The 24,833-nt window shown below is 49.9% G+C and overlaps 1 protein-coding gene across 3 annotated transcripts; it reads left to right on the top strand.

Annotated features, from left to right (window-relative positions):
* Positions 1-11,090: 11,090 nt before the first annotated feature.
* Positions 11,091-23,165, top strand: MFAP5 (microfibril associated protein 5). 3 transcript variants are annotated; one of them, XM_055808998.1, is made up of 10 exons: positions 11,091-11,247; positions 11,681-11,809; positions 12,199-12,261; positions 15,003-15,050; positions 16,191-16,226; positions 17,862-17,897; positions 18,682-18,717; positions 19,460-19,547; positions 19,973-20,046; positions 20,602-23,165. In XM_055808998.1, exons 2-10 carry the CDS (start codon positions 11,698-11,700, stop codon positions 20,721-20,723), a joined length of 615 nt encoding a protein of 204 aa, XP_055664973.1. In that variant the 5' UTR covers positions 11,091-11,247; positions 11,681-11,697; the 3' UTR covers positions 20,724-23,165. The 3 variants fall into 3 exon arrangements, with proteins under 3 accessions (XP_055664973.1, XP_055664972.1, XP_055664974.1); XM_055808997.1 differs by having other exon boundaries at positions 11,092-11,342; XM_055808999.1 differs by having other exon boundaries at positions 11,094-11,247; positions 11,689-11,809.
* The last annotated feature ends 1,668 nt before the right edge of the window (positions 23,166-24,833 follow it).

Here is a 24,833-nt window from a genome sequence, read left to right on the forward strand (position 1 = left end):
TCTAGCACGCACATGCGTTCCCGAGTAAGAATTCTTCTGGATTCACGTACGCTGTTTTTAAGATAGTATAAAGCAAAGAGGAAAGAAAATGCCCGCATTAGGATTTACATAGCTGTAACTACAGTGTTATAATAATAGCAGGCTTTTTTTCATTTACATAGCTAAAACTACAGTGTTATAATAATAGCAAGCTTTTTTTCTTTTATGTTTCCGTAAGCAGGCAAGCTGTAAGGCAGGTGCTTCCACCTCCCAAACAGGGTTAGCAGTTTGTGGAAAGAAAAGAACTGCACAGCTGGGAAATCCAGTAACATAGCTTTTTGGCCATACAAATATGCATTTGGTTATAAGACATCGGGGATGAAGTCATTCTACAAGTACAGGAAAGACACTCAGCACAGTGACAGTAAGATGTTTGATCTGTGTCTTTTACCACTTGGGATATTTCAGCTGGGTTTTAGGATTATCAGCACCAATTTCTTCCACTGACAAGTGTTTGCCTTCCTAGCTCTCTCGCATAGAAAGCGTTGCCTTGTATCCCTTTTATTACTGCTGGTTGAGATGCCAGAGTTGGTAGTTTGTCAAACTTCGCCCGAACAAACCTGGGAGTATGGAAGTGAGAGCCATGACAGGGGGCAGCTGAAAGAGCGGGTTGCATTGTAGTCTGTTTCTTTAGAAACATTTCCCATCATCTAGAAACTTGGGTCAGTCTGGACCAAGTCCTGAAAGTCTTTTGCTATTTCTTAAAAAGCTGGAGTGGGAGAAAGCGTACATTTCTTGCTCAGGACATGCCCACTGCTGCAGAAGCTTTTAAGTTCTTTTTAAAGAGTTGCCACTGCAGCCGAGTTGGATGTAGATGCTATACTCCCCTAGAATTAGGCAAGAGGGTTTTTTTCTTCTCTCTATTCTTTTTTGCCAGTGAAGGTGAGGTCTCTCCTGTCCCCTATAAATCTGTTCTCAGGACAAAATTGTCACTATTTGATAGTGCAAGGAGAACATTGGCTAGTGCCTTCAGCATCAATGGTCCACAGCACCAAGTTTCATCCTTTAGGGAAGAAATATAATTGTAGTATCAGCAAAGAATGGACGCCTCCGAACACTAAACATTCCTGGCACCTTTCTTTTGAGATTTTTCCCATGCACTCTGAAATGCATAATGTAAGGACTGGTCCAAAGCCTTAATGTATGCAAAATCTGATTTCATGGTTGATTCCATGAAACATCTTTTGTCACCGCGTTCACTAAAAATGCAAACCAGCTGTTTAGTCCTGAAGCCACAGTCTGCAGGACATTACTCCGTTACTCACAGCAGAACATTTCATATACTGTCTCTGGCTGGGTGTACGAGCTTGTGATGGAAAAATGGTGGAAAGTCCAGTCTGCAAATGTCGCTGAGCCTAATCACTCACACCGATTTGCTGCCCGTGTGCTGCCTGTGCCTGCAGGAGCTGCTCATTCGGTCAGCGAAGTCTCACAGTCATGTTTCTGCTTCCCACTTGGGTGACTGAATAATAAATAAAAAATGTAAGGCAAGGTAAATGCCTGTGTTCACACATGAATGCTTGGGTTCACATATGAACACAGATGGTCCCATGGAAGGAAACAATTTCTGTGTTTTGCGTCTCAACGAGGAAATGGCCGTGTCATTTTTGTTCCACACTATGTGGAATGTGGACTAAGCAAAATGGTGCAAAATCATCTTTGATTTCATATGACCTCAGTTTCTCATTGGCTGTTACTGTAACTCCTGTTCTGAATAAACTATCCTAAGGCAGCAGAAAATGGAGGGCCCCCAGCCAACACTGCGGGCCCCCAGCTCAGGGGGTCTGCAGGAGGTCCCAGGCTTCCCTGGCTCAGCCCCAGAAGGGTTCTGACCCAGCGCCACGCACACCTCCAGCCTCACCACGCCGCCGCAGTCGCCACCGCCCGCGGGGAGCGGCACCCCAGCTCGCCCGTGGGTCTCCGCACGTGCGACCCACCCGGCTGCAGGCGCCCCGCCGCACCGAACCCACCGCTGCCTTGGAACAGAGCCCCGTCCGCCGCCCCCCGCCCCCCCGCCCTGCCGCAGCCCCCCCGCGCGGGGACCGGCCGCTGCCCGGCGGGCGCACGGAGGGGGCGAGGGGCAGCAGAGGGGCCCTGGCGGGAGGGCGCGGCCCCGGCCTCGCCCCCGCAGCCCCGGCCTCGCCCCCGCAGCCCGCCCGCACGTGCGGCGCGGCCACCCGCAGTCGCGCGGGTGGGGTGAGGGCGCGCATGCGCGTGCTCGCGGGCGCGTGGAAGCGCGCCGCCGCGGGCAGGCGGGGCGGGGCGGGGCGGGGCGGAGCGGAGCGGGGCGGGGCGGGCGGCGCGCGCGGCCGGGCGGGGCGGCGGCGGGGCCGTGGCGCTCAGCCCCGCCTGCGGCGGCCCGCGCCCGGCGGCAGCCGGCTGGAACCGGCGGCGGGGTCCCTGCAGCCGGCCGGGGCGTCCCTGCCGCACCGCGGTCCCGTCCGCGGTCCCGTCCGCGGCGGCCGGGCTCGGGCAGTGCCCCGGGGCGGAGGACGCGAACTGGCGCGGGGCCCGCCGGGGCGCTGCGGGCAGTGGGCACGGCCGGCCGTCTCCTGTGCCGGGCGGTGGGGGGGGGGGGCGAGCGGGCTGCGGGGGCGGACAGTAGCGCGTTTGGTGTAAATGGGGGGACAAAATGGGGAGTCCGTGCGGGTGGGGGGTGGCGGGAGCGGGAGCCCCCGCGTTCCCTGCAGGGCTGCCGAGGCTCGGGGCACGGGCCTGCCGGAGGGAGGGGGCTCGCAGGGGCGTTGCAGGACCTCTGCCAGGCAGCCCCCGTTTGGGGACAGCAGGGAGGAGAGCCCGCATCTCACTGAATGGGTAACTTCAGGGAAGGTCAGAGGCTGCTGCTATCCTTATTCTGGGCACAGTTTGAGAACCGAGAGACACAAAGAAGCTCGGGCGGGCAGAGTTACAAACAGAAACAAAGGGATGGATGAATAGCAGCTGGTAGGCTTCAGAGGAAGGCTGGTATATAACCAGCAGCTCCCAGTTCCCGAAGGCAGGAGTGCATTTCTCCCGGCTAAGTTGCAGTTATGATGCAGGGAAATGGGGAACTGTGCTGAGGAGCTGGACAAAAGAAAAAATGTGCTTTTGATGGAAATAGTAATTTGGAAGGGAAGCGCTTCCTTCTTTCTGTATCTCCCTTCTGCTTCGCCTTTTCTGCTGGCTGGCCCCTTCTCCAGCAGTTTTTCTCGCCACATTTTTCCTTTACCATCTTGAGAAAGTTCCTTTCCCTTTTCTGTTTGCCTGCTTTTGTTTCCTGACCCTTTCCCTCTTTTTGACTCCTGTTCTGCCCTTTTCTGTCTCTTTCGCCATTGTCTGTTGATGAATGCTGTTGCAGTGGTGACTTAGGATTTCAGTGGCTGTTGGGAAGGGTCTGATGCAACCACAGGGTGGCTGTACCTCGCAGGCACTTTGCTGCATTAAGACTGATAAACATCTGCCCTGCTAAAGACCTTCAGACAGGTTAAATGTCCCTGAGCTTCTCCCAGTCGCGTTGGTGCTCTCCTGTGACCGGCAGTTCTGTGCCCCCAGTGATGAGACGGTGTTGCGGGGAATCTTTTTTGAAGGCTTTTCTCGTTCGTGGGGAGCGGTTTCTTGATCTGATGCACCCTTTTGCTACCAGCAAGCGTGGTTACACACCCAGGGCCCGCTTGCCTACCTTAAACCGATGGAGGGGATTAAGGGGTGGGTGCCTGCATCTCAAACTGGGGTCTCCCCGTTATGGGAGCAGTGCTCAGGGGGCTCCCTGCAGTGCGAGGGACCCTTCCCTCCTCCTGCAGCCAGGTGCTAAGGGAGGAGGGGGATGGAGGTGCCTTGCAGGGAGGCCAGAACTAGGTCAGTGTAGCTGGAAACTGCAGCTGGTGCAGTGCGATGCGGGGGGGGGGGGGGGGGGGGGGATGAGGCAGCGATAACCAGAGGGGGGTGAGAGGAACCTGGATGGAGGGGGGGAGGTCTCTGAGAAGTTGCAGGGGCGGGACAGCCTCCTGCAGTCTGATTGCATGGCTGTCTGCACGCACGCCCCCCCCCGCACCCCCCCCCCCCGCTCCCCATCCTCCCCCAGCCCCTCACCCCCTGCACCCGCCTCCGGTGCTCGCCGAGCCCCTGCCCGCCGCCCGGCCCGGCCCGGGGCCCCGGAGCGCGGCGCTGGCATCGCGGTCAGCCACCAGGGAGGGAAGCCTGGGGGTGGGCAGGGGGAGGTCCGCAGAAGGGGAGAGGGAGAGAGGGTGGAAGATAATGCTGGAAGGTGTATTGGAGAAAGCAGGCTGGATGGAAATGAGAAATGGAGAAAAATCTGGGCAGTGACTAAGGAACAGATGGAGAAATATATATTAATAAAGAAGAAGAGAAGCATGAAAGGCAACAATGACAAGGAATGTTTCAGCACTTGTAATTGGTGCAGTGCGGAGGTCATCTGCATTCCTCACAGTGCCCAGGCAAAAGGACACATCCCTCTTGCCAAAATCCACCAGGCAATAAGGCTCTGCCGCCAGCCACTGCCAGCACGCTTACCAGCACCAGCAGCGCCCGCGGTACAGATGTACCTCGCTACTGTCCGAAGGTCACACGGTGACCACCCTTCGGCGTGCAACGAAAGGACGTTTCGGCAGGGTTTGCAATATGCCTTGTTTGACCTTTTGAGTGTTTCTACGTCTCCGACGTTGCCTCCTCTGTTACAGCTCCAAAGACATTCGGATGGCAAGAGTTGCATCCTTTTGTGGCTGCTGTGCAACCTAAGCTTCACTTTCTTTAGCCCTGACTTTCCCTCTTCCCTTTCCCTATTCCCCATTTCCCATTTCCCCGTCTGCCTCCCCCGCCGCCCAGTGACAGTTTTGCCCACACCGCCTTCTGCCTCCCTCAGACCTGGGCTCCCCCGTCTGCTCCGAACGGTGCAGCCTGCAGAAAGGCATGCCCTCCCCTTCCCCATTTTCCACTCCCCCCTCCTCTCTTCTCATCCTTCCTGTCCTGACGCTGGCAGCGTGTCTCCTCCCTTCCCCAGCCCTCCCCCTCCGCTCCCTGCAGGGCTCCCAGCCCTCACTGCAGTGCAATCCATCACTCCCAGCCAAGGTCCTCACGCCAGGGGAGGGGGAAGCCTGGCTCCCTGTGAGGTTGGGTGCGGGTGAGCAGGGAGTGCAACTGTCTCCTCCTTTGCTAAGGAGTGCGAAAAGCTCGCAGAATGCAGACCCTTCTGGAACTGAAACCTCCCGTCTGCTTCCAGCTATTTTGTTTATTCATTTACTTATTTAGTCTCTTTGTTTTCAAAGAAAAAAATGTTTCTGCCAACATTCCAGTGAAGGTGACTGAAAGGAAACCAGGGAGACAGAGAGAAAGCCAGAGTCAGAAAAGCTTGTGCAGAGAGAGAAACTGGGAGAAAGAGCTCTTTGGGGGGTGGGGGTGGTGTAGAAAAAGACATACACAAAAGACAAGAGAAATAGAGGAAGGAATACAGAAATGAAGAGGGAGAGAAAAAATATTAGCTGCTGGAAAAAGAAAACAGCAGAAAACCCCAAGAATTAAATCAGAGAAACCTGAGATGGCAGGCATGGCAAGAAAAACTCAAGGATGATACAACAAATAGCCAAAGGAGCCTTGCTGAAGAGGCTAGGTTGGTACCATGAAATAACATTTCGATATTTTAACAAGCAAACCCAGCGTGCTTTGATTTGAATGCAAATAATCTATACAGCTGCATGCAAATGAAATTCCAGAGTGTTTTTACTCTAAGAACAATTACAAATGAGGAAATAATGGATGAGTAATTGAAGTCTTTTTGCATAAAAAGATACGAATCAGGGCAGCTGCATTGATGGACAGAGGCAAGAAATTATTAGAATAATACCAAATTAGGGTTTTCAGCTACCAGTGTTGTTGCCCTTTTACAGGCATCTTGTAAAGGTGGTGTTTACATTTATGCAGAATGGTTACATTTGGTGCTGTTTTCATCTCTTTGAAACCAAGGTGAGCTAAATCAGTTACATACGACATTAGGACAGATTTTCATGCACATTGCTTGCCTTCATTTCGGTCTGCCATCAAGTCAGAACAGTGACTATACATGGGGAAGGTCAGAAGAAAATTCAAGTGATATGGTTGAAGTCAGCTGTACCTACAGAGGACACGGTGATTTGTATCAATGCAGTTGCAGTAATGACCAAAATCTTTCTTCAAATTCCTGTAATGTTAACTGTAGAATAAAATACAAACAAGTGTTTAAAAGATAAATTAGCCTTTACAGTCCCTGTGAAGGTACAGGAAATAGAAGGATAAAAACCTGAAAGGTGATGCTTCCTCATTTTCCCCATAATATAAACTCTTATCAATTTGTCTGCTAACAAGTAGCATCATTTGCATTCCTTCTGCTCTGTGCCATTGCCATTCTCCTTTCTTACATCCTTTCAGAAGCAGGGTAAGTGCTGTCAGTACTGATGCTGAGGACTTCAACAGTTTGTGTATTTTGAATATGGCCAGTTTAAAAAAGGCGTTGACAACAGATCTTTTTCTAAATGTTACAGAACTTAAAGCAAATAACTTTTACAGTTGCCATGTTTGCACCGTTCCCTGATTATGTTTAAAAGCTTGTGGGGTATCCTATTTTTTAATATAATATACTGATTTTATATAATTTTTAATCGGTATTCCTGCTCCCAGTCTCTCTATGTGCACATGAAACATCTCCTCTGCACAGGCACCTGTACACCTACCTCTGTCTGATTCCACTTTTAATCAAAAGGGCATGCCCAGTTCAGGCGCTGCAAGCTGTTCCGATTTCATCACATCTCGTAATATCCAGTACTCTCCGTAGCTCCACTACTGGACTTGCGAAGCTGTGTGAGGATCTCAGGGAGACATACACCTCAGCACTGCACTGTTAAATGTTGGAGTAGCGCCTTCAGGGTGTGATTTTTGAAGCTGGTCTGCTTGGAGGGAGGGCTCGGGGGGCACCACTCTTGGGTTTGCACTGTTAGGGTAGACAAAACTACCAAAATCTGTTCCACCTTGGAGGGCTACTAAAAGACAATAAAATGGTACAACAGGCTGGACCTCAAGTGAGACAGATAACTGTATTGTTTGAAGAGCTCAGCTGTGACTTGATCTCCACTGGACCAGCTCTGGTGAGGGACTCCACATAGGTGTAGGACACCCCTCTGCTTCCTAGCAGTGGTGTCTTTAGTCAGCTCTCATTACTGCTCTGGTGCACAATTGCCATGCTGCAACAGGAGGATTCATTCTGCTGACTTTGCTCCAGGGCTTGTGATGTCCGGAAGAGATGGGAGCAGGGGAAGAGGAATCCATCATGTCTTTACTGGCATTTGACTTGTGGCCTCAGACTCGTCTGTATGGAAAACTTGCGCCAGTTGAATTCAAGGTGGTGTTTCTGTGTCGTCCAAAGTCATGTAACTGGGCTTACAGGAGGAATTTATATATTTGTTAGGCTTAAAGTGTTACCTGTGTCCCTGAGAGAGTGGTCTTGGAACAAGCGCCCTGAGAGAAGTCTGAGCTCAGCTGCTTGGAGAAAGAGGAGTGCTGAGGCACATGTGAAACAGCCAAGAAGAATCGACCAGGAGACAGGACAAAGGACCAGAAAGGAAGAATGTTTGTGATAGTAAGAACTACAGAAAGAGCAGAGAAGGAAACCACAAAGCACAGCAAGGGAAGAAGGAAGGTCCTGACTTCTCACTTTAGCCTTCTTGGTCATGAGAAGCCTGAAGCGTGTGGCCAGTTCACCAACCAAACAGCAAAGAGCTCACCAACTGCCTCTTCTCCTGCTCTTCACAAATGTTGAACTGATTTGAAGGAGCTGAGCAGGTATTAGAGTTTCACAGACTCCCTTAGGGTATTTTGTGACTGCAAGACTGCCTGCCCTCTAAGCATTGGCTTGTTGATTGGAAACAAAGGGGTGACGTATTCCTTACTCTTGTAGATGGGACAACAGAAAGCGTGACCATCAGTCAAAAAGAGGTGAATTGTGTCCAGGCTCCTGTACTTTGCAGTGTTTGCAGGGGGTTGGATACAAAGTCAGATGTGAACCTCCCAAAACTGGGGACAGATGGATCAGGCCTTGATTTCATGTTCCTTCCCACTGACAACCTCAGTAACACCAGTGGAGTGACTGCAGGATAGCGTCAGAACTTAGGTATTAATGGAGCCCAGCAGCAGTGTGGGTCCCAAGAAAATTAATTTCAGCCCCAACTCACATGATCAGCAGTGCTGCATTATTGACATGATACATTCAAACGTCTTACAGCAGTTCATTAATTTCTCATCACTCATGTAACTTAATGCCCAGTTACCATGAGGATGTGTGAAGGCCAGGGCAACAGAAAGAGGGAAAGAAATCAGCAGGCATTTAAATGCCTCACCAAGACTTTTACAATAGTATGCCCCAGGATCACTTACCTGTCTGCTGAGATGCAGTAATCTCTGGAGTGAAATGCACCAGGAGATTTTAATTTCCAGGAAGGCTGAGTTTGCATCTCATCTAAAACACCGTGCTACCTATCGCTATAGCATCCCTGCTAACATAGTGGGATTGGTAGCAACTTGGAAGGAAGAGAACTTTTTGCTGAATCACTGTCCCTACTTCTGATCTTATGTAAACACCTACAGGCACTGGGGTCAGTGCAGCTTAAGGGAATATACTTATGGAAGTGTTTCCTTTATGAGTCACCCACGCTACTTACTGCGGCAGTTCTCCACACCACATTGTGGCACCAATACCTGACTTTTTAGAGGGAAGAGTGCTTCACCTTGAGTCATCTGCTGCAGCTGTCCCTAAGATACCCTCTGCTGGAGAAGACCGGCTGCATGCAAAGCAGAAGACAGCACCGTAAATGAGAACGGGAGTGCAGAAGGACATTAATTATTCCTATCTCCCAGCCGTGAGGGATGTCCAACTATCTTTGTCAACATCATAGGGCAAGGATGGGGGGGGAGCTGGGAACCCAAGATTATTTTCTGTCTCAAAAAGCAAAATGGCTAAGTAGTTGTGGATCCAGCAGACTGGACGGACAGGAGAGCTGAGGAGAGCCTTCATCGCAGAGCCAGGCCTGCAGGCACAAGCCACATTTCTCGGACTGCAAGAGGAGAAGTGGGGCTTGGCACGCCGGTGTGCTGCAGCTCCATCCGGTGTCCGCAGCGAGCAAGAGCAGCAGGATGCCTCCAGTTATTTCACTGCTGTTTGTCTGCTATATAAAATACTGAACTGCTTCCCAGCCAGCGATTCCATCGCCAGGAGCATCCCTCTCATCCGCACCGATCTCTCCAGACGGGACAAGCGGACAAGTGGTCTACCCGCACTGAGCAGCTGGAGGAGGACGTAGTTGTCCAGTTTGAAAAAAGGATTTAAAGCTCAAAAGCAATGAGAAGAAACCTTGCCCAGGACTAGAGGTGAATCCTGCACTCTGTGAGAGATGCTGGTATACCAACACATTGTTAGAGCAAAACATTTGGCATCAATGAGAGTTTCCAAAATAGATGTGTTCAAAACTCACAACATTTTTGAAATATTTTAGTTATCCAGTTAAGCAGTAACAGAGGTTTGAATGACAGCACAGAAGCACAGAGAAAAACAAAACCCAAACCAAGCTGTGTGGAAAGGTGTAGCCCAAACCTACAGCTATGTGGACTTCCAGAAGAGGCTGATGATCTGAGAGGATTCCTCAAACTGGGGTGGGGTTATAACTTCCATCACTTTCTTTTGGTTGTTTCATCACCTTCTGAGCATCTTCGGTAGACTTGAGTTTTAGCCAGTCCCTGGAAGTGGGAATGGTGGTGTCTCACTCCAGTGAAACAGAGTGAAGGTGCTTGGGTCCAGAGGGCTGCCCTGGTGAGCAGGGAAATGCCTAGCTTTCCCCATCCTCTCTTACCCCTCTGCTGGTACAGCCCACCACCAGTCCTTGCTTCCACCACAAGCCTTGGGAGGACCAGAAATGAGAAGGAGCAGTTGTTCCATCGTTTCTCTTGCCACAACTGATGCTCAGCCACTATTAGTTAGGTAAGAAGTGGTGGCTTCAGTTATGTCACATGCATGTAACACTCTCCTGGCTCTGTTGTGGCAGCGAGGACATGGTGAGGATTTCCTTCGTAACTGTGTACAAGACATTATAGGATTTTATTCCTAGTCTGCAATTTGTTGAGAACAAACAAAAGCCCTAAGGCTTATCCCTAGCTACCAGGATAAGCCTTAGGGGACACAGCTTTCCTCTACCAGGTTTCTGTCTCTCATTGCTGTATGAGGGGGGGAGCTTCGTTTGTTTCCTAGCTTTTTCCTTGGCTTCAGGGCTGAGATTGTGCCTTGAAGCTCATACAAGGGGCACTGTCCAGCCAGTGCCTCCTCAGACCCAGAGGAGTAATTCCAGAAGCAGCAAAGAGAAGGAAATTCTCTGAGAAAGCACCAGGACACGGGGATCGTGGGACCGTTGGGGGAGAGTGGCTGTTCCAGCCGGGCTGATGGGTTTGCTTCTGAGACCCTCGCTCACAACATGCAGCATGCTTGGAGGCACAAGGGAGCCTAAAGGATGGCAGTGAGGGTCAGAGCTCATCCTTCCTTTCTCAGTTTATGTCTCTACCATTTTCCTACTTTTTTTTTTTTTTTTTTCCCACACACACACATTTTCCCTGTTCCCTGCCTTTCTCAGACTGGCCAGAATGGCAACAGCTTTGCAGAATGGAGCCAGTCCCCCTGTGCCTGTTCCCTGCCCCCTGCACACGAGCCAGGTCCCGGGGGGAGCCCCATCCCCATCCCATCCCCAACCGATCCCAATCCCAATCCATATCCCCATCCTGATCCCCATTCCCATCCCCACCCCCACCGATCCCCATCCCCACCCCATCCCTATCCCCACCCCTATCCCTACGCATCCCTAATCCCCAGTTGATCACAATCCCCATGCCCTCCCCCCCATCCCCTCCCCACCCCAATCCTCACCCCCATCCTATCCCCTTTCCCAGCCCCGTCCCGCCGGGAGGCGCCAGCCTCCCCCCCGCCCCCCCCGGCGCGGGGCAGCGGGGTGATGTCATCACGGTCGCTGCCAGCCGATTGGCTGCCCGCCAGCCCGCCATCTGCCCGCGGCCGGCGGGGCGCCGGTGCCGCCGCCCGCCCGCTCCCCGCTGCCCGTGAGGGGCTCCCCGGGGCCCGGGCCGCCTGCACCCCCGGCCGGCCCCGCGGCGGGACCCGGCGGCCGTGGCGGCCCCGCTTGCAGGGCGTGCCGGGTGGGCCGTGCGGCCGGAGCGGGACAGCGCGGGGGAGAAGCCGGGGGAGGCGGGAGCCCGGCCCGGCCTCCCGAGCGCCTGGTTGAGGCAGAGGGGTGCGAGGGGCGGGCGGGCCGCGGCGGGGGGGCGGCCGAGCGGGGAGCGGGGCTGAGGGGGGGGCGGCGGGAGAGGGAGAAGAGGGGCTGCGAAACGGGGCACCGACGTGTAACGGGGTCACAAGAATCCCTGCCTGGTGCTGGGCCATCCTGGGGGAACGGGAGGGGCGGGCTCCCTTGGGAGGATAATAAACTCTGGAATGAGGGTGTGGGCTGCTGCTCCTCGCTCCCCCCCCTCATTCCAGATGCATGATGACAGCACGTCCCACCATCTCACTGGCTTCTCCTTTTCCTCTTTTTTTTCTTTCCCTCCCCTTCCCAAAATTCGTATTTTGAAGACAACCAGAAGTAGAACATGTTCTGGGTGTGGCTGCCTGTGATTTACCCAATAGCCAAAGTGGGGGGGGGACCACTGAGGGGGAGAGACAGAGCTCTGCTGCCGAAGGGAGTGGAGACCGAGGGCTGCAGTAAGTGATGGGGACCCTGTCTGTTCTCTCAGTGCTCCCCAAGATAATTGAAAAGTAGAAGAGAGTGGAGGGAGGTAACAAGGGGAGACTTTGCTTTGCATGTGGTGTGTGTGTGTGGAGTGGGGCTTAGCCACCTGGGTAAGAAAAGGGATGGAGACCGGAGAGAGAAGGTGAAGAGAGAAAGAAAGCAGATGGAGCTATACGTTCACTCCATAATTTTTCAGGAACACCTGGAAAACTGGCCAGATGAGGGAGACAGGTGGGAGAGAAGCTGGAAAGACTAAGTAGTCTTGAGAGGGAAATGGAGGCATCAAGAAAAGAGTTACAGGGGAGGGTATCACTCGTCCTGCCTTAGCTTTCTTCTGACTCCTCTCTTCTCTACTCCACAGGGATGAAGACCTCTGGAGCCTGTATACTGTTGTGTCTCTTAGCACTCTCCTTGTCCCCAGCTGGTGAGTCCTTATGCCAAGGGGAGGATTTCTTCTCCACCCCAGCCCCGTGGAGTTTCCTTTGCAGGCTCATGTGCCATGACCTAAGGAGAAAGACAGAGACATGTAGATGGACAGTGAAGGGAGAAGGACCAGACAAGAAAGGCAAGGTGGTTACAGGGTTGTAAGGAACAGCTTAGGAACTGGGGACTGGTTCCTATGTGTCCACTTTCCAGTAAGTACTGGGAGCTGCAAGAGGCAGAGGTCCACAGCTTCCACTGCAGGGATGTTTGGGTAAGCAAAACAGCCAGGCTGAGTTGAGAAAGGGGGTGAGCTGTGGTTTGTGCTTACTGTAGATTGCCATACCACCTGCGTTTGCATATCTGCGGAGCATTTCCCAGTGCTCTGTAAAACTTGTTCTGTCACAGTTGTGAAATATTTGCTGTCACTAGCGGTTCCTGCTGGAGTGGCCCCATTCCAGGCCACTCAGCTGCCGGGAGGTTTTGTAGGTTTTTGTATAGCTGTTTTGAGAAACCTAACCTCTGTAGTTCAAACCACTCTGTTTTTCTTGTTGTTGTTCTGTTTTGTTGTTCCATGTCTTTGTTTGCTTGGAGTTACTTTGGCAAAAATTCAGGTGGGATCAAATTTGTTTAAAAAAAAAAAACAAAAACGCAAAAAAAAAAAAGCCGGAACAAGAGCGCAGCAGCAGATGTTGTAGTCAGAAGACTCAGCACAGACAGCAGAAGTCAATGGAAAAAGCTTTGCCCAGGAAGGACTGTGTGCAGAAGACAGATGACTGCACCTACCACATTCATATAAGGTTATTTCAATCTACTCTCCTCGGTCCTACCCTCATGCTGAAGCCTGATTCTGCTCCCAGTGGCACTTTTTCCTGTAAAAGGTGCACTATAGAGGATGTCATGTTTGTGACTGTGAAGCAGGGAGTTGAGGCATCCAAGAGATGAGCTTGTAGGTGGTCTACAAAATTAGAGGCAGAAATAAAAGGCTGTGGGTTTTTTGATGCGTGAAGGAGGGCTGAAAGGAATTTTTGTTACTTTTGTGTATTTTGTTTTAGCATTTCTGGGTTGTTTTTTTTTTGTTTGTTTTGACTTGGAAAATAACAGGAATACCAGCCGGTCTTTCATTGTCTCTTGGTTTTCGGTACGCTACTGATAAGGTGAATTCGGGCTGCAGGTTTGGACCTCAAGGATTAATTTATTGCAACTTGGACAATAAAATCCAGTCGTTCATAAAGCATGTGATTTGGGTACCGTAGCAAATACAGATTGAAGTGATTGAGAATTGGGTAAGAAAGCCACCTCTTTTGTCTCTCCTTGTATGCAGAGGCTTCACTTCACTTGTGTCCTGTTGTTTTAGAGTTGGACCGGTTTTCCAGTTATCTCCTAGGGAGGGGAGGAAAAGAAAAAAGCTAGTAACAGCTGACTTGCCAATGTTAGGAAAAAGGGGGAGAGCCTCTCTTCTTTTTCCATATGACTTCTGTTTCAAATCTGGCACCGCTGGCCTCTGCAATGGTTTCAGAATTTGTGTCCTTCGTTTTGTATGAGAAACAAGTGAGAAAGTGTACAATATATTTTTTTTCTCCTCTGCTTGTTCCATCAAGAGATTAGGCAGAACAGGGAAAGTTTTGGGCTGTGCTATATTGTGCACTGAAGTTATTATGTATGTCTGGCTCTCCCTGGGTCAATTGCCAGCAACTGAGCCCTTGGTGGCAGCTGGGTGGGGAAGGGAACAGCAGGGTCCAGTGACTCTTGTAAAGCTGCAGAGTAGGATTATGTAGGGGTCCCAAGAGTGCCTCTGCAGCTTGCAAGTAACTGCTCTCGGAATGAGGAAGAGCTAAGACAAAAGATCCAGACCTGGTAGTTTTTACCCATGCAGTGCTCCCATTAAGAACAGAAGGCTAAAGGCTGAGTTTGTAAGATGTAGCAGGGTGTACTGTTTTTTGGGCTGGTCCTGCACACATCCCTGCAGTGCCCCAGATCACTAGGTTTTTCCTGCCAACTCCTTCCTTCATCCCACCCCAGTTATGCAGACATTTCCCTCCTCTGTGGCTAGCAGGAAATATTTTCCTATTCCTGCCTGCTGTAGGAAGCAGCTCTCTCACCCTTTATATTTGGACAAATGAAGATTCTAGCTCAGTTTCAATTTCTTCTCTTCCACACAGCATGTACAGCCAAGCCTTCATCATTCTCCCTCTCCAGTGTGCCCAGGGGCTGAGGGGAAAGATCTGCTTTATGCTCCGTAGCCAGGCAGGATGACGAACCAGATGATTACTTGCCTAAGGAGCTACAGAAGCTGTGGTCTGTTTCTTAATGTGGCAATGACTCAATCTGTGACCCCAAGCAAATTATTTCTGTGACTCAGTTTCCTCTTTTATAAAATAGAGATAGGATTTTGACCAACTTCGAGAGCAGGGAGGCAATGTGCAATTTATTTTTGAAATGCATCAAATGGGGTTTCAGAAATGCGAAGTCTGGTAGCAGATCTGGAGGTATTTACTATCTTGTCCCTGTGCCTTTGACCCTATGGAAGCAGCAGGGGTAGGATCAGGACCCACTGGATCCACAAGTCTTTAAAGAGCAAACCCAGCCAGCAGTGGAGGCTGAGGCAGAGAGAGGACAGCATCTGTCTCCAGCAGGGGGTGGTGGTGTCTCCTGGACAGATAAACATCTCAAAAATTTCATAAAGCCTGCAGGCTATAGAAATCCCTCCCTCTGTCCTTTCCTCACTCCCCTCTTCTCTTGCAGACTGGTTTCCATGGGTGGTCAATGGACAAGAACTGGAAAGTGCAACTGGTAAGTATTACAGGCGTGCTATGTGCTAAGTACTGTTCATGTGACCCAGCAGTCCTGTGGAGTTACAGCCTGTTTAGTTGAAAATGCTGTTCTTTCTTTCCTTGCCTCTGACCTTGTGAGCTTGCCTTTCAGTGAAGATTAAATAAGCCCTCCAAGACAACCTGCTAAGTGTTGTGTGTTCTTTACAAATAATTCACTAGTGCTGGGGTCCTGAACACTTAGCTCAAGTGCATGAAGTTATGTTCACAGGATTCTGGGAGATCCACAAGAGCTGATAACTCCTCAGATGTGAGATGGTTCGGGAACTCTACCACTGCTAGGGAAAATCCCAAGAAAAAGGGTGCACAAATGGCATGATGCTTTAGCAGTGAGGCCACTGAGAAAGGATATTGACTGGTCTTCATACTGGCTGTGTTGCTGAGGGTTAATTGCTTTAGCCCTCTGGACCTTCTTCCATTTCTGTGGCACAATAAGATAAAATGAATGTATGTTTGCATCATGCTTCAGCACCCAGAAGAGCCACAAGGGTCTGCCTTTTCTCCAGACTTAAGCCCGTGGCTAAGCCATGAGACATCTTGCAGCTGTGATCCTGTCATGTGTAATACCTGGGACTTCCTGGAAAACTGTTCAGAAGCCAGCCTAAAACATGTCCGCCAAGCTTCCCTGTCCTTCACACTTCCCTCTATCACGCTTACTCCAGCTTTGCCATCGGTTGCCTTTCAAAGAATCTCATCTGCTGATGCATTTCTGCAGTCAAGGGCAGGTTCTGGAGTTGCCTCCCTCCTCTGCAGGGGTGCCTCAGCTGTCTGTCCTACTGCTGCAGGAGCCATCAGTGCCTTTGTTTCAGATTCATCTTTCTCATTGAGATGCCCACAGTGGCCATATCTGAGAAATCAGAATGTGAATCCAGAGTTCAGTAAGGGATGATGCAATGTGCACTAAGAAATCCAGTCTCAGGCCAGTCACTGAAAAGGGGGATGGATATGGGTGGGATGGGGGTACTGTGTTTATTTATATATTTACTGGATTGGATCCCACTGTCTCATGAGCATACCGTGGCAGCCAAGTTAATTCAAGCTAGCTATATAAGGGACCACAAAGTAAAGACAAGCTCTCTCAAGGACGTTCTCTCTTTTCCAGGTGAAATTAGCACCGACTCTCTTATCGGCACTTCCGGTAAGCTCCAATGTCTTGGCAACTTCAGGCTTCTTTTCCCCTTTACTGCTGCCTACATAAACTCAGAAATTATGCATTATGCTCAGAAACTCCCCCACTGTTGACATGTAGTAGTGTTCTTTCAGCATTTATGGCTATCTGGGAGTCCTTTCTGTGCTCTGTGCAGGGAGATGAATTTAGGGCGGCTTAATTGTCTGATCTCCAAGAAAATGCTGATCTCACCTGGTGTACCAGGGCTCTCTGAAGCTATTTACACTGCAGGAAGCCATGAAATCCAAAGCTCACGCAGCCTGGGCTTCCAGAGAAGGTTGCAGGAAGGAAGAGGCTAAATGACAAGGGAGAAAAGCTGGTCAGGTTCACCCGTTAACTGGGCAGCACTGTGGCACCGGTTGCATGGGTGTGTGCTGACAGCTAGCAGCTATGCTTGAGCATTCAGGAGACAGAGGTGGCAACCCCCCCGAAAAAACTGTAATAAAGCAAACTGAGCAGTGGTGGGATGATGGGGAGGTGGAAATACTGTTCTTTTAGTACTGTCTTCCCCGCAGTGCCCGCAGCTATGTCACTGGGGGGCAGCAAAATGTATGTGAAAAGTAGGGTAAATGGAGGACACTTGGGAAGACAGCACTTAGAGCATGCAATACGCCTCCTGAGAGCCAAGCCTTGCTGTGCAGACAGCCCCAGGGGAAGGATGCGGAGCTGATAGGAGTGTAGGCACTTACAAGACAGAGTAATCCTGCCAGGCTCAGTGGGCAATGGAGGAGAGGGCCAGAGGCTCAAGAAGGAGCCTCCGTACTTTTTCCGTATGAGTCCTGTTTAGAATCCGGCACCACTGGCCTGGGCAATGGTTTCTCTCTCGGCTGTGGAAGTCTCTCAGATACATTCCTCTGAGGTGAGGGGACCAGGCAGGGCAGTCAGTGATGTGGTTCAAAAGATAAAGGAGAGATAGCAACGCTTGGCTGTTTCTGGGAGATGTGCTGTGTAGGAGAGCTCATCCAAGAGCGGTGCCCTGTTCTCCAGCACAGCAGTTCCAGAGTCTCTCCTCTGCCCTGGAACTCTGCTCGTCAGCTGGCTATAGAGTATTGTGGGTCAAGCTGGCCAGTTGTCATGGGACAACACTGGAGGAGAAAAGTGGAGGCACAGTATGTATATGCAAGGTGCATGATCTTCCTGATGGGAGTGGGAGGTGAAAGCAACCCATGTCAGTCTTGCGTTCAGTGTGTGAGACCTGACAGTCTGTAGGAGGGTAGATAAGAGTTGGTGTACAGACCAAACTGGCAGTGGCTAACCGACATCTAAACCTGAAAAGGCTATATGTGAAGCCTTTACAGCGGACTTTGGCTTCAAAACACTAATTGTTGAGGGATTAAGAAGAAAGCCTTTACAAAGGACGTGCTGTGGGACCCATCTCTGCTCTACAGCATCCTATCAGCCCTAGGACACGCAGCATATTCACGGGGAAAGCCTGCAGTTACTCTGACAAGTCAGATGATAACAACTTTGCAACTAGCGTTGTCTACGAACCAGATGTGGAATGGCTACTGGTCAGGAGTGGTGAGCAATCGGCAGGACTGTAGGAGGGGGAAAGATGTTGAAAACTCAAATTAAGATCTTTCAGAACATCTTCTCTTTTTCCAGCTGCAGCTGTCACACCACCTGTACTTCTTAGTCCTGGTGAGTTTATTCTTAGTTCACAGTCAAATGTTGCGGAACCCCCTTCCCTCTCCTTGCCCAGTCCCTGGCACAGAGAGCCCTGCCATCCCTGACTGCCCCTAACCACAGCCCTGATGCCCAAAAGACGACTCCTCTCTACACCCATGTGTTTTGCCTATGCTTCTGACTGACACTATGGCATGTGAGCAGAAGTTCTCTATCACTGTTGATGAGAACTTGTGCCTGACAGTTGGTCCTCCGAGTTCCTTTCCAGCTCGTCACTGGGTAAATAACAAAACGTACTGGTTTACTGTGGTACAGGTGGGTTGCTTTATCAGAGGGAATGATAAACCAACTTCCTTTTGACCCTTTGTCAGGGACATTAAAGAACCAGTGATCTGGGGATGCTGTTTCTTATAGAGTCACTGTTCCTTAGAAAGAGGCAGTCACAGGCTCCTTCACTTCTTGTCTAGATGGATGGTATTTAGCACAAATAAATACATTTACCCAATCTTTTGAATTATAAGCCAAGATGCCCTTACAGTGTAATTTTGAACAGTAGTGGTAATGCTTTATAGTAAAGTTTGGACAGATTTTTAGCATTGTTGGCTGGGTAGCTGGCACTAGATTCATATTTGTACCTTCTCTTACGGTTTTATGTTGGTAACAATGAAATCTTTTTCCACATTAGAAGTTACAGTGGAGGGCTCTTGAAGGAGCTCTCCAGTTACTTGTTTTAAGTAAGCTGATGTCTGGGATGGAATCATGGTAAATCACACTAACTTTGCTACCTTCTGTCTTCCAGTTCAGTCTGACAGCGAAACTACAACAGCTTCATCAGGTACGTTGATGTTTGCTGCCTCCACCCCCTCCAGACCCACTTTCACCCACCCTGTTACCTCTTCAGGGAGGTGCTGGCCGAGCACTGAGCTTTGTCTCCTGGAAAATTCCCTTCACCCTGTTGCTTGAGTTAGAAGTCCTGGAGAATGACACTAGTGGAAGCTGAAGTCTTCCCCTGGGTGGCATGCCTGGGAGGAGCTGGCAGATCACCAGACCAGATACACTGGGTCAATATTCTGTCGTTGTCAGTGGCCAAGATCTGGCGTTTCAGAAGGAAATGCAAGAATACCCATCAAAGTTAGCTATGGGGTTGATTGTCCAGAAAAGGAAGGAACTGGATTTGTGTCCTGAAGTGTGAGATTGCAGATCTAGTAAGAAACACATGTCTTAAACATGCAACTACAATTTACATTTTGTTTATTTGTGTCTTTCCCCTTGACAGCATATGTTGAGGGTCCCAGTACTCTGTGTTCAGGATTCCCAGTGGGCTTGTTTTGCTATTCAATCTACTTCCCCTTGCTTTTGTTTTATGAGGCAAGGGGATCAGAAATGTCTGCCTTATTTTCTCCTTCTCTAAACCATCCTCATCTCTCACAAGAGAGTGGAAAATAGAGGCATGGGGCCTTCCCTAGAAGCCTGGGAGGCAGTACCTAGTGAGGAAGTTATGTGTGTGCCAGAATGAGGGCACCTGCCAACGATGCTGGATCGCACCTCTGTGTGTGTGTGTGTGTGTCTGTTTCCAGATTGTCGTGAAGAAAAGTTCCCTTGCACGCGCCTGTACTCTGTTCACAAACCAGTAAAGCAGTGTATAAGCTATCTCTGTGTTACAAGGTAAGAAACTAGCAGTCCCTAAGAAAAGCCCTAAAAACTCTCCAGCAACAGCATGTCCAGTTCAGTAATTGTTTCTTTTAAAGACTAGAAATTCCCTCAGAGAACCAGCTGGTGAGATGAATCCTATCCTCAGAGTGTCCTTTTAGGGTGATTAATTAAACCAGCACAATAACTATTACTGTGCAGCACTAAGAAGCTGCAGTGTGCCCTATATTGTAATCCACATTTAAGGTATTTGACCATTTCATGAAGTCTTGACAAAGATTACTGTTCTATTGACAACAGTCTTATTCTAGACTAATTCTAAAAATTTAGGACTTGCCTCCTCACCAGTGAATATACATGTTTATTGCCTGTATCCCTTTTTTGTTTCTTTGGGTGTCTGTGCCTGTCGTGTCCTTGGCACGTACCTGGTGATCCCTCAGTGTGCGTCGCATGTACATAATAAACAAGGAGGTGTGCTCTCGCATTGTCTGCAAGGAGAATGAAGTCATGCAAGGTGAGTGATAGCACAGGCTACCCTGGAAGAATAGCTGCAGCCATCTGATAAGAGTCCCCAAGCTAACTAATTACCCAACACCAATCCATACGCAGTGGTTTCCCTGGACTTCGTCTGGGGGAGCTCTAATGCAGTGCAGCCTTGCATCCAGTATGCATGCCATAAAAAACACTGGAAAGTAGATACTGTACTACCAAGAATTATCAGCACTCTGCCTTCCTCGGTCTTGACCATGCTCTGCTAGCCCCAACCCAAACCATAACTCTTTGAGGTTAAAGAGTAACTCTTGATATTTCTGTTCATGAATAGAAACAGGATCCAGTCTTTATTGCAGCAAAATATGAGTGATTTTAATATGTATTGTACATGAATAAAGCCCGAAGGAAATTTCTGAAAGCCTAAGGACTTGCTCACTTGCCTCATGTATATAAGGATTCAGCAGTTCCAACAGTTGGTAGATGTAGTGAAGGATGTAGCTCTAACTATTTTAGTAGTGAAGAATTTGAAGGAAGCTTTGATTATCTGTCAACCTGTGTGTGTCTGCTATGTCTTCAGATGAGATCTGTCGCCAGCTGGCTGGCCTTCCTTCTCGACGTCTCCGCCGATCTGGGCAACCCCTGCATCTCCCTTGCAGGCAACTTCTGGAGCAGCAACGCAGAAGGCCTGATGCTCTGTGAGCTACCAACAGTAGGAGAGAAAAAGGAAGGGAGAGAAGAGAAATCATCATCCACTACCTATAACCCAAGACAAGTCCTTCTTGTTTGTGATTTCCCCACCATTTCCTTGCTTCTTTGCCTTCCCCCACATCCTCTTCTTCAGGTGCTGCAGTACAGAGTCCCCTCTCTGCTAGTCTGTCGTGGTGGCTGGTGTCATCTTCTAAATCTGTTGCTGAGGATGTGGGATGCTCCCCTTTTTTCTCTCAAACTCTTGTTTGGCAGGCCATGAACTGCTCATTTCCCAGAGGTCCTTATAAATGTGCTGCATCTTTTCTTGCTTTGCCCCCACAGAGAGGCAGACGTGGGGACAGGTTGTAGCCCTCTCCAGCAGTACAGATGCCCTAAGCTGCATCTTGTGTGAAGGAGTGCAGACGTGCAGACCTTTTTGCCGCAGGGCTCCTGGCCTGGGTTTCTTTCATGGCATCAGTATGAGTTTGGATATGGTTGATCAGCCTGAGCCTCTCTGGTCCTCCTGAGCCACTGAGTCTGCTGTGTGATAGCACAGCCTTCTCCCATGTCTGCTGGCCTCAGAGAAGTGACAGAACTGGGAGATGAGCTGTCCTCAACCCAAGGCAAACCTCATTGTCCCTGTGTGGCAGCAGATCATTTATAACTACCTCTGGGAAGCTCTTTGTCTCAAGCCCATTGCCTCCCTCGCACACAACTGCTACCAAAAGCAGGAATTCTGGATTTCATATGGCATTATATTTTTCTCAAAAAGATTACATCAGAACAGAGTGCTGCCTCTTCCTCTCCCTCCTCTCCTCTCCTCTCCTCTCCCCTGTTCTGTCCCTCCCTTCCCATTGAAGAAATCTCTTGGTGCCCATTTCAGGCAAGTTCCAGGGAGCAGTAAGTATGGCTGCCTCCGCTCCCAAGGCCAAGGGAGCCCCCAAAGAACCCCTGTGTATGTCCTCGCAGTACTGGGAACTTGCAATGAATTAGGTTGTCCTGGTGACTTGTCTTGGTCTGGCTACCTCCACATTCTCCAGTTGCTGAGCCTGCTTTTAATGTCTCCACTCGAGTTCCTACCTCCTGACCCAGGAGCTCCTGTGCAAAGCAGAAGGAAGTCACAAACTGGAATAGGATGTGGGAGAAGAATCATTATCTGGGATCGCTGGGTTTTCCTAAAGGTTCTCTGGCTGTGCTGACCTGCACAGAGCCAGGTGCTGGTGGGGAGGTAAATGAATCTGCAGGTGTAAGTGCTTATAAAGGCAGGCCAACCTGGGGAAAAGAATTCAGTCTGGTAGCACTGGATGTCTGTGGTCTGCTTGAGAACTTTGTTTTCCAGATACATGGAGAACATTTTGAGGTATATGGGCAGTTTTCACTATGAGACTGGGTAGGGTGAGTGGGGAGGGGCAATCTGAAGTGTGTTAATCGCTCTGTGTGACTGTTAGTGGCACGATTCTGTGGGCCAGCGGTGCTGAGCAGTTTAGCTCACTGCACCAGAAGATCAGCAAGACCCTGTCCCTAGGATCTCTAAGCATTGTTCCAACTGACAGAGAGCCAGTCTGCTGGAGCAGGCATTCAGCCCTGTCACATCACGTACTGTGTTGCTGAGCTGAGTACCATTCCGCCTTGCAGGAGCACTGGCCTGCTGCACAGAGCCGGGGTCACACAGTACCGGGGACAGCTTGCTGCCCAGAGACATCTCCGAAAAAAAAAAGAGCAAAACAATGAGGCAGGAGCCTGTCCTCAGGACTGGGATTTCTGCTGTATGCAGCAAGAAGCTGGTTACATCTTGTGTGTAGGGGAAGGTGCCCTGTGCAGACACAGAATCGTTCCATAAAAGGTCAAAACCGGGCACAGATGGGCTAAATCTCTATATTAATCCAGCATACAGGAGAAAGAATTCCAAGTTATGCAGTGACTGGAATTTCGTCCTACAGACAGGGGCATTGCACCCCTACACAGAGGGTGATGCTCCTCTTGAGTACTCCAGAGGTTCACGAGAGTAGGGAGGGAGGAGGAGTTTCTCTGTACTGAGTGTGCACATTTCTGTGGAGAGGAGAGCACTGAGAGCTTGATCTCAAAGACATTCAAGCCACTGGCAGCCACTGACTTCTGTGCTGGGATGCCTGTGGATTTTGCCTGCATGGAGGAAGGTGGGATGGAGATGAGATGGAGAAGGAGCTCTTGGAAACTGGGCTAGGTCAAGTCTCCACTCTGTATTTAGAGTTGAATGTAAGCTGATATAATATAGATATATAACTGTATAACATAGCTACTGTACAGTATATAGAAATTTAACATTCATACAGTTTGGAGAATGGTTAGAAGCTCTCCTGTTGCTTGCTTTCAGCAGGGACAGGAAGAGGTGCCCCTCTCCAGGAGAACACTGTTTTAATGCTAGAGTCCATATAATGCACACAAAAATATTAAAAGAAAATTTATTTCCTGTTATTCTTGGCAACTCTCATGTGTTTGGGTTTATTTGTCTTTAGCTGTATTTCCTCCACGTTTGTGGGGAGACTTGACTCCAGCCCAAATCTGCATTTGGATCTCTTCGCTCCCGGCTGGCCAGTCCTCTGTTGCCACCCTCCCTTCACTCGTGAATCACAGGGCTTCGTGGGAGTTAATTCTTTTTCCTAGGGATACAGAAATTCAGCATTTTTTTCCCGTGGATAGCTGTGCTAGATTCTCCTGACAGTTGACAGCTGCTGAACACAGGGATAACTCCCCCCAGCCCATGAGATTTGCACTGAGAACACATCTTTTCACCGTGTGTGCGCCATGGCTTGCCGGTAGAGAATTACCATCTCCAGGTAAAATGGTAAGATGGCTGAAAGAAGAGAAGAGCTGTGAAAAATCAGAATGTAAGCAATGAAGAATTTGTTTGCTAGAGCCATGCAACTCAGTAATGGGAACAACAGAAAGACTACATTATACATCGCACATTAGGTCAAAAGGAATGGGGAAAATTCTCTTTCATTGAATTCCTGACTTGCGTAGATTTATCCGGCACTGACTGTGCAGATTTCGGTCAAAAAGATGGAGCAGTCAGAGCAGGGGGGACTAGGCAGTGTCTTCATGTGCAAGCAGTCAAGTCTGCATTTCGATGGTATTTCTAGAACAAAAGTGGCTGTGACCCAAATTAGCCATTAAACTGCCTCTGACCACGGGCCATAATTCTTCAGGACTAAACCACACAATGCAGGTTATTGCGCAACACTGTCCCCTGGAATCGATGCTCCTTGGCTCACGCTGCGGTGTCCCTGTCTTGGACGGTTACAATGAAAACAGCCTGAACCCGAGTGGCCGTAGGTGCTGTTCCCACCACACTGGCCTGATCCTGCTCGGACTCATGAGCTCTTGGCCTTTGCGGTGTCCCTCTATCAGTGCGTTCCACTGACTGTGAGCAGAGTGGGACATGCCATCGGCTTTTGGTAATTCGGTTTATTCTTTTCCTTACAGTACTGGGGTCTGCAGACAGGCTTCCCCATCTTGGTTAGCACTTACCCCCCCACACACATTTACCTCCCCTGCTGTTCCCACCTGAACTGTCCTGGTGCGGTGGTGCTGGTTTCTGGGTGCTGCCATCTCTTGTAAGCGGGGAAGATGGTTTTAAATATAGCTCCAGCTGGATCTGTTTCTCACGAAGGTGGAGTAGCCTCAAAGCACACTGCCAGAGTCCCCTTTCAGAAGCATGATCTAGAGTTTGTGGCTGATTTTCACAAACTCTTCTGACCTGGAGCAGGAGTTGGATGGCCTGCAGTCACTTCCCCTACAACCGTTGTTCTTGTTTATTTTGCTGTCGCATCTCTTGAGTACCAATTGCTGTTGCCAGTTTGAATGCTGCTGTTTCAAGGCCAGTGCTCTGATGTCTGGTCCCCAGTTTGAAGCACTACCTCGCTTTGCTGGGTCTGTGGAGCTGGAGATCCCGATGAGGGAAGCTGGCCGCGTGGTGGGCTTTCTGCTGCACCTGGAAAGCAAGAGTTGTTCCACCTTCCCATCTCTCCTTCTCCTCTTTGTTCTCTGCCCCTATTTTCCTCTTTCTTCTCTGTTGGTAAGTTTATCCTGGAGCAAGAAACACAGTGAGGAGGACAGTGGGGATGAAGTGGGCAGCAGGAG

This window comes from Falco peregrinus, chromosome 6 (assembly GCF_023634155.1).
Source record: "Falco peregrinus isolate bFalPer1 chromosome 6, bFalPer1.pri, whole genome shotgun sequence".
Lineage (NCBI taxonomy): Eukaryota > Metazoa > Chordata > Aves > Falconiformes > Falconidae > Falco > Falco peregrinus.

Bases quoted from the DNA above. Each gene is read 5' to 3' on its own strand.
- MFAP5 (XM_055808998.1), top strand. From the start codon at position 11,698: ATGTTCTGGGTGTGGCTGCCTGTGATTTACCCAATAGCCAAAGTGGGG. The intron at 18,718-19,459 runs GTACGTTGATGT...GTCTGTTTCCAG, and splicing joins AACTACAACAGCTTCATCAG to ATTGTCGTGAAGAAAAGTTC. The intron at 19,548-19,972 runs GTAAGAAACTAG...GTGATCCCTCAG, and splicing joins AGCTATCTCTGTGTTACAAG to TGTGCGTCGCATGTACATAA.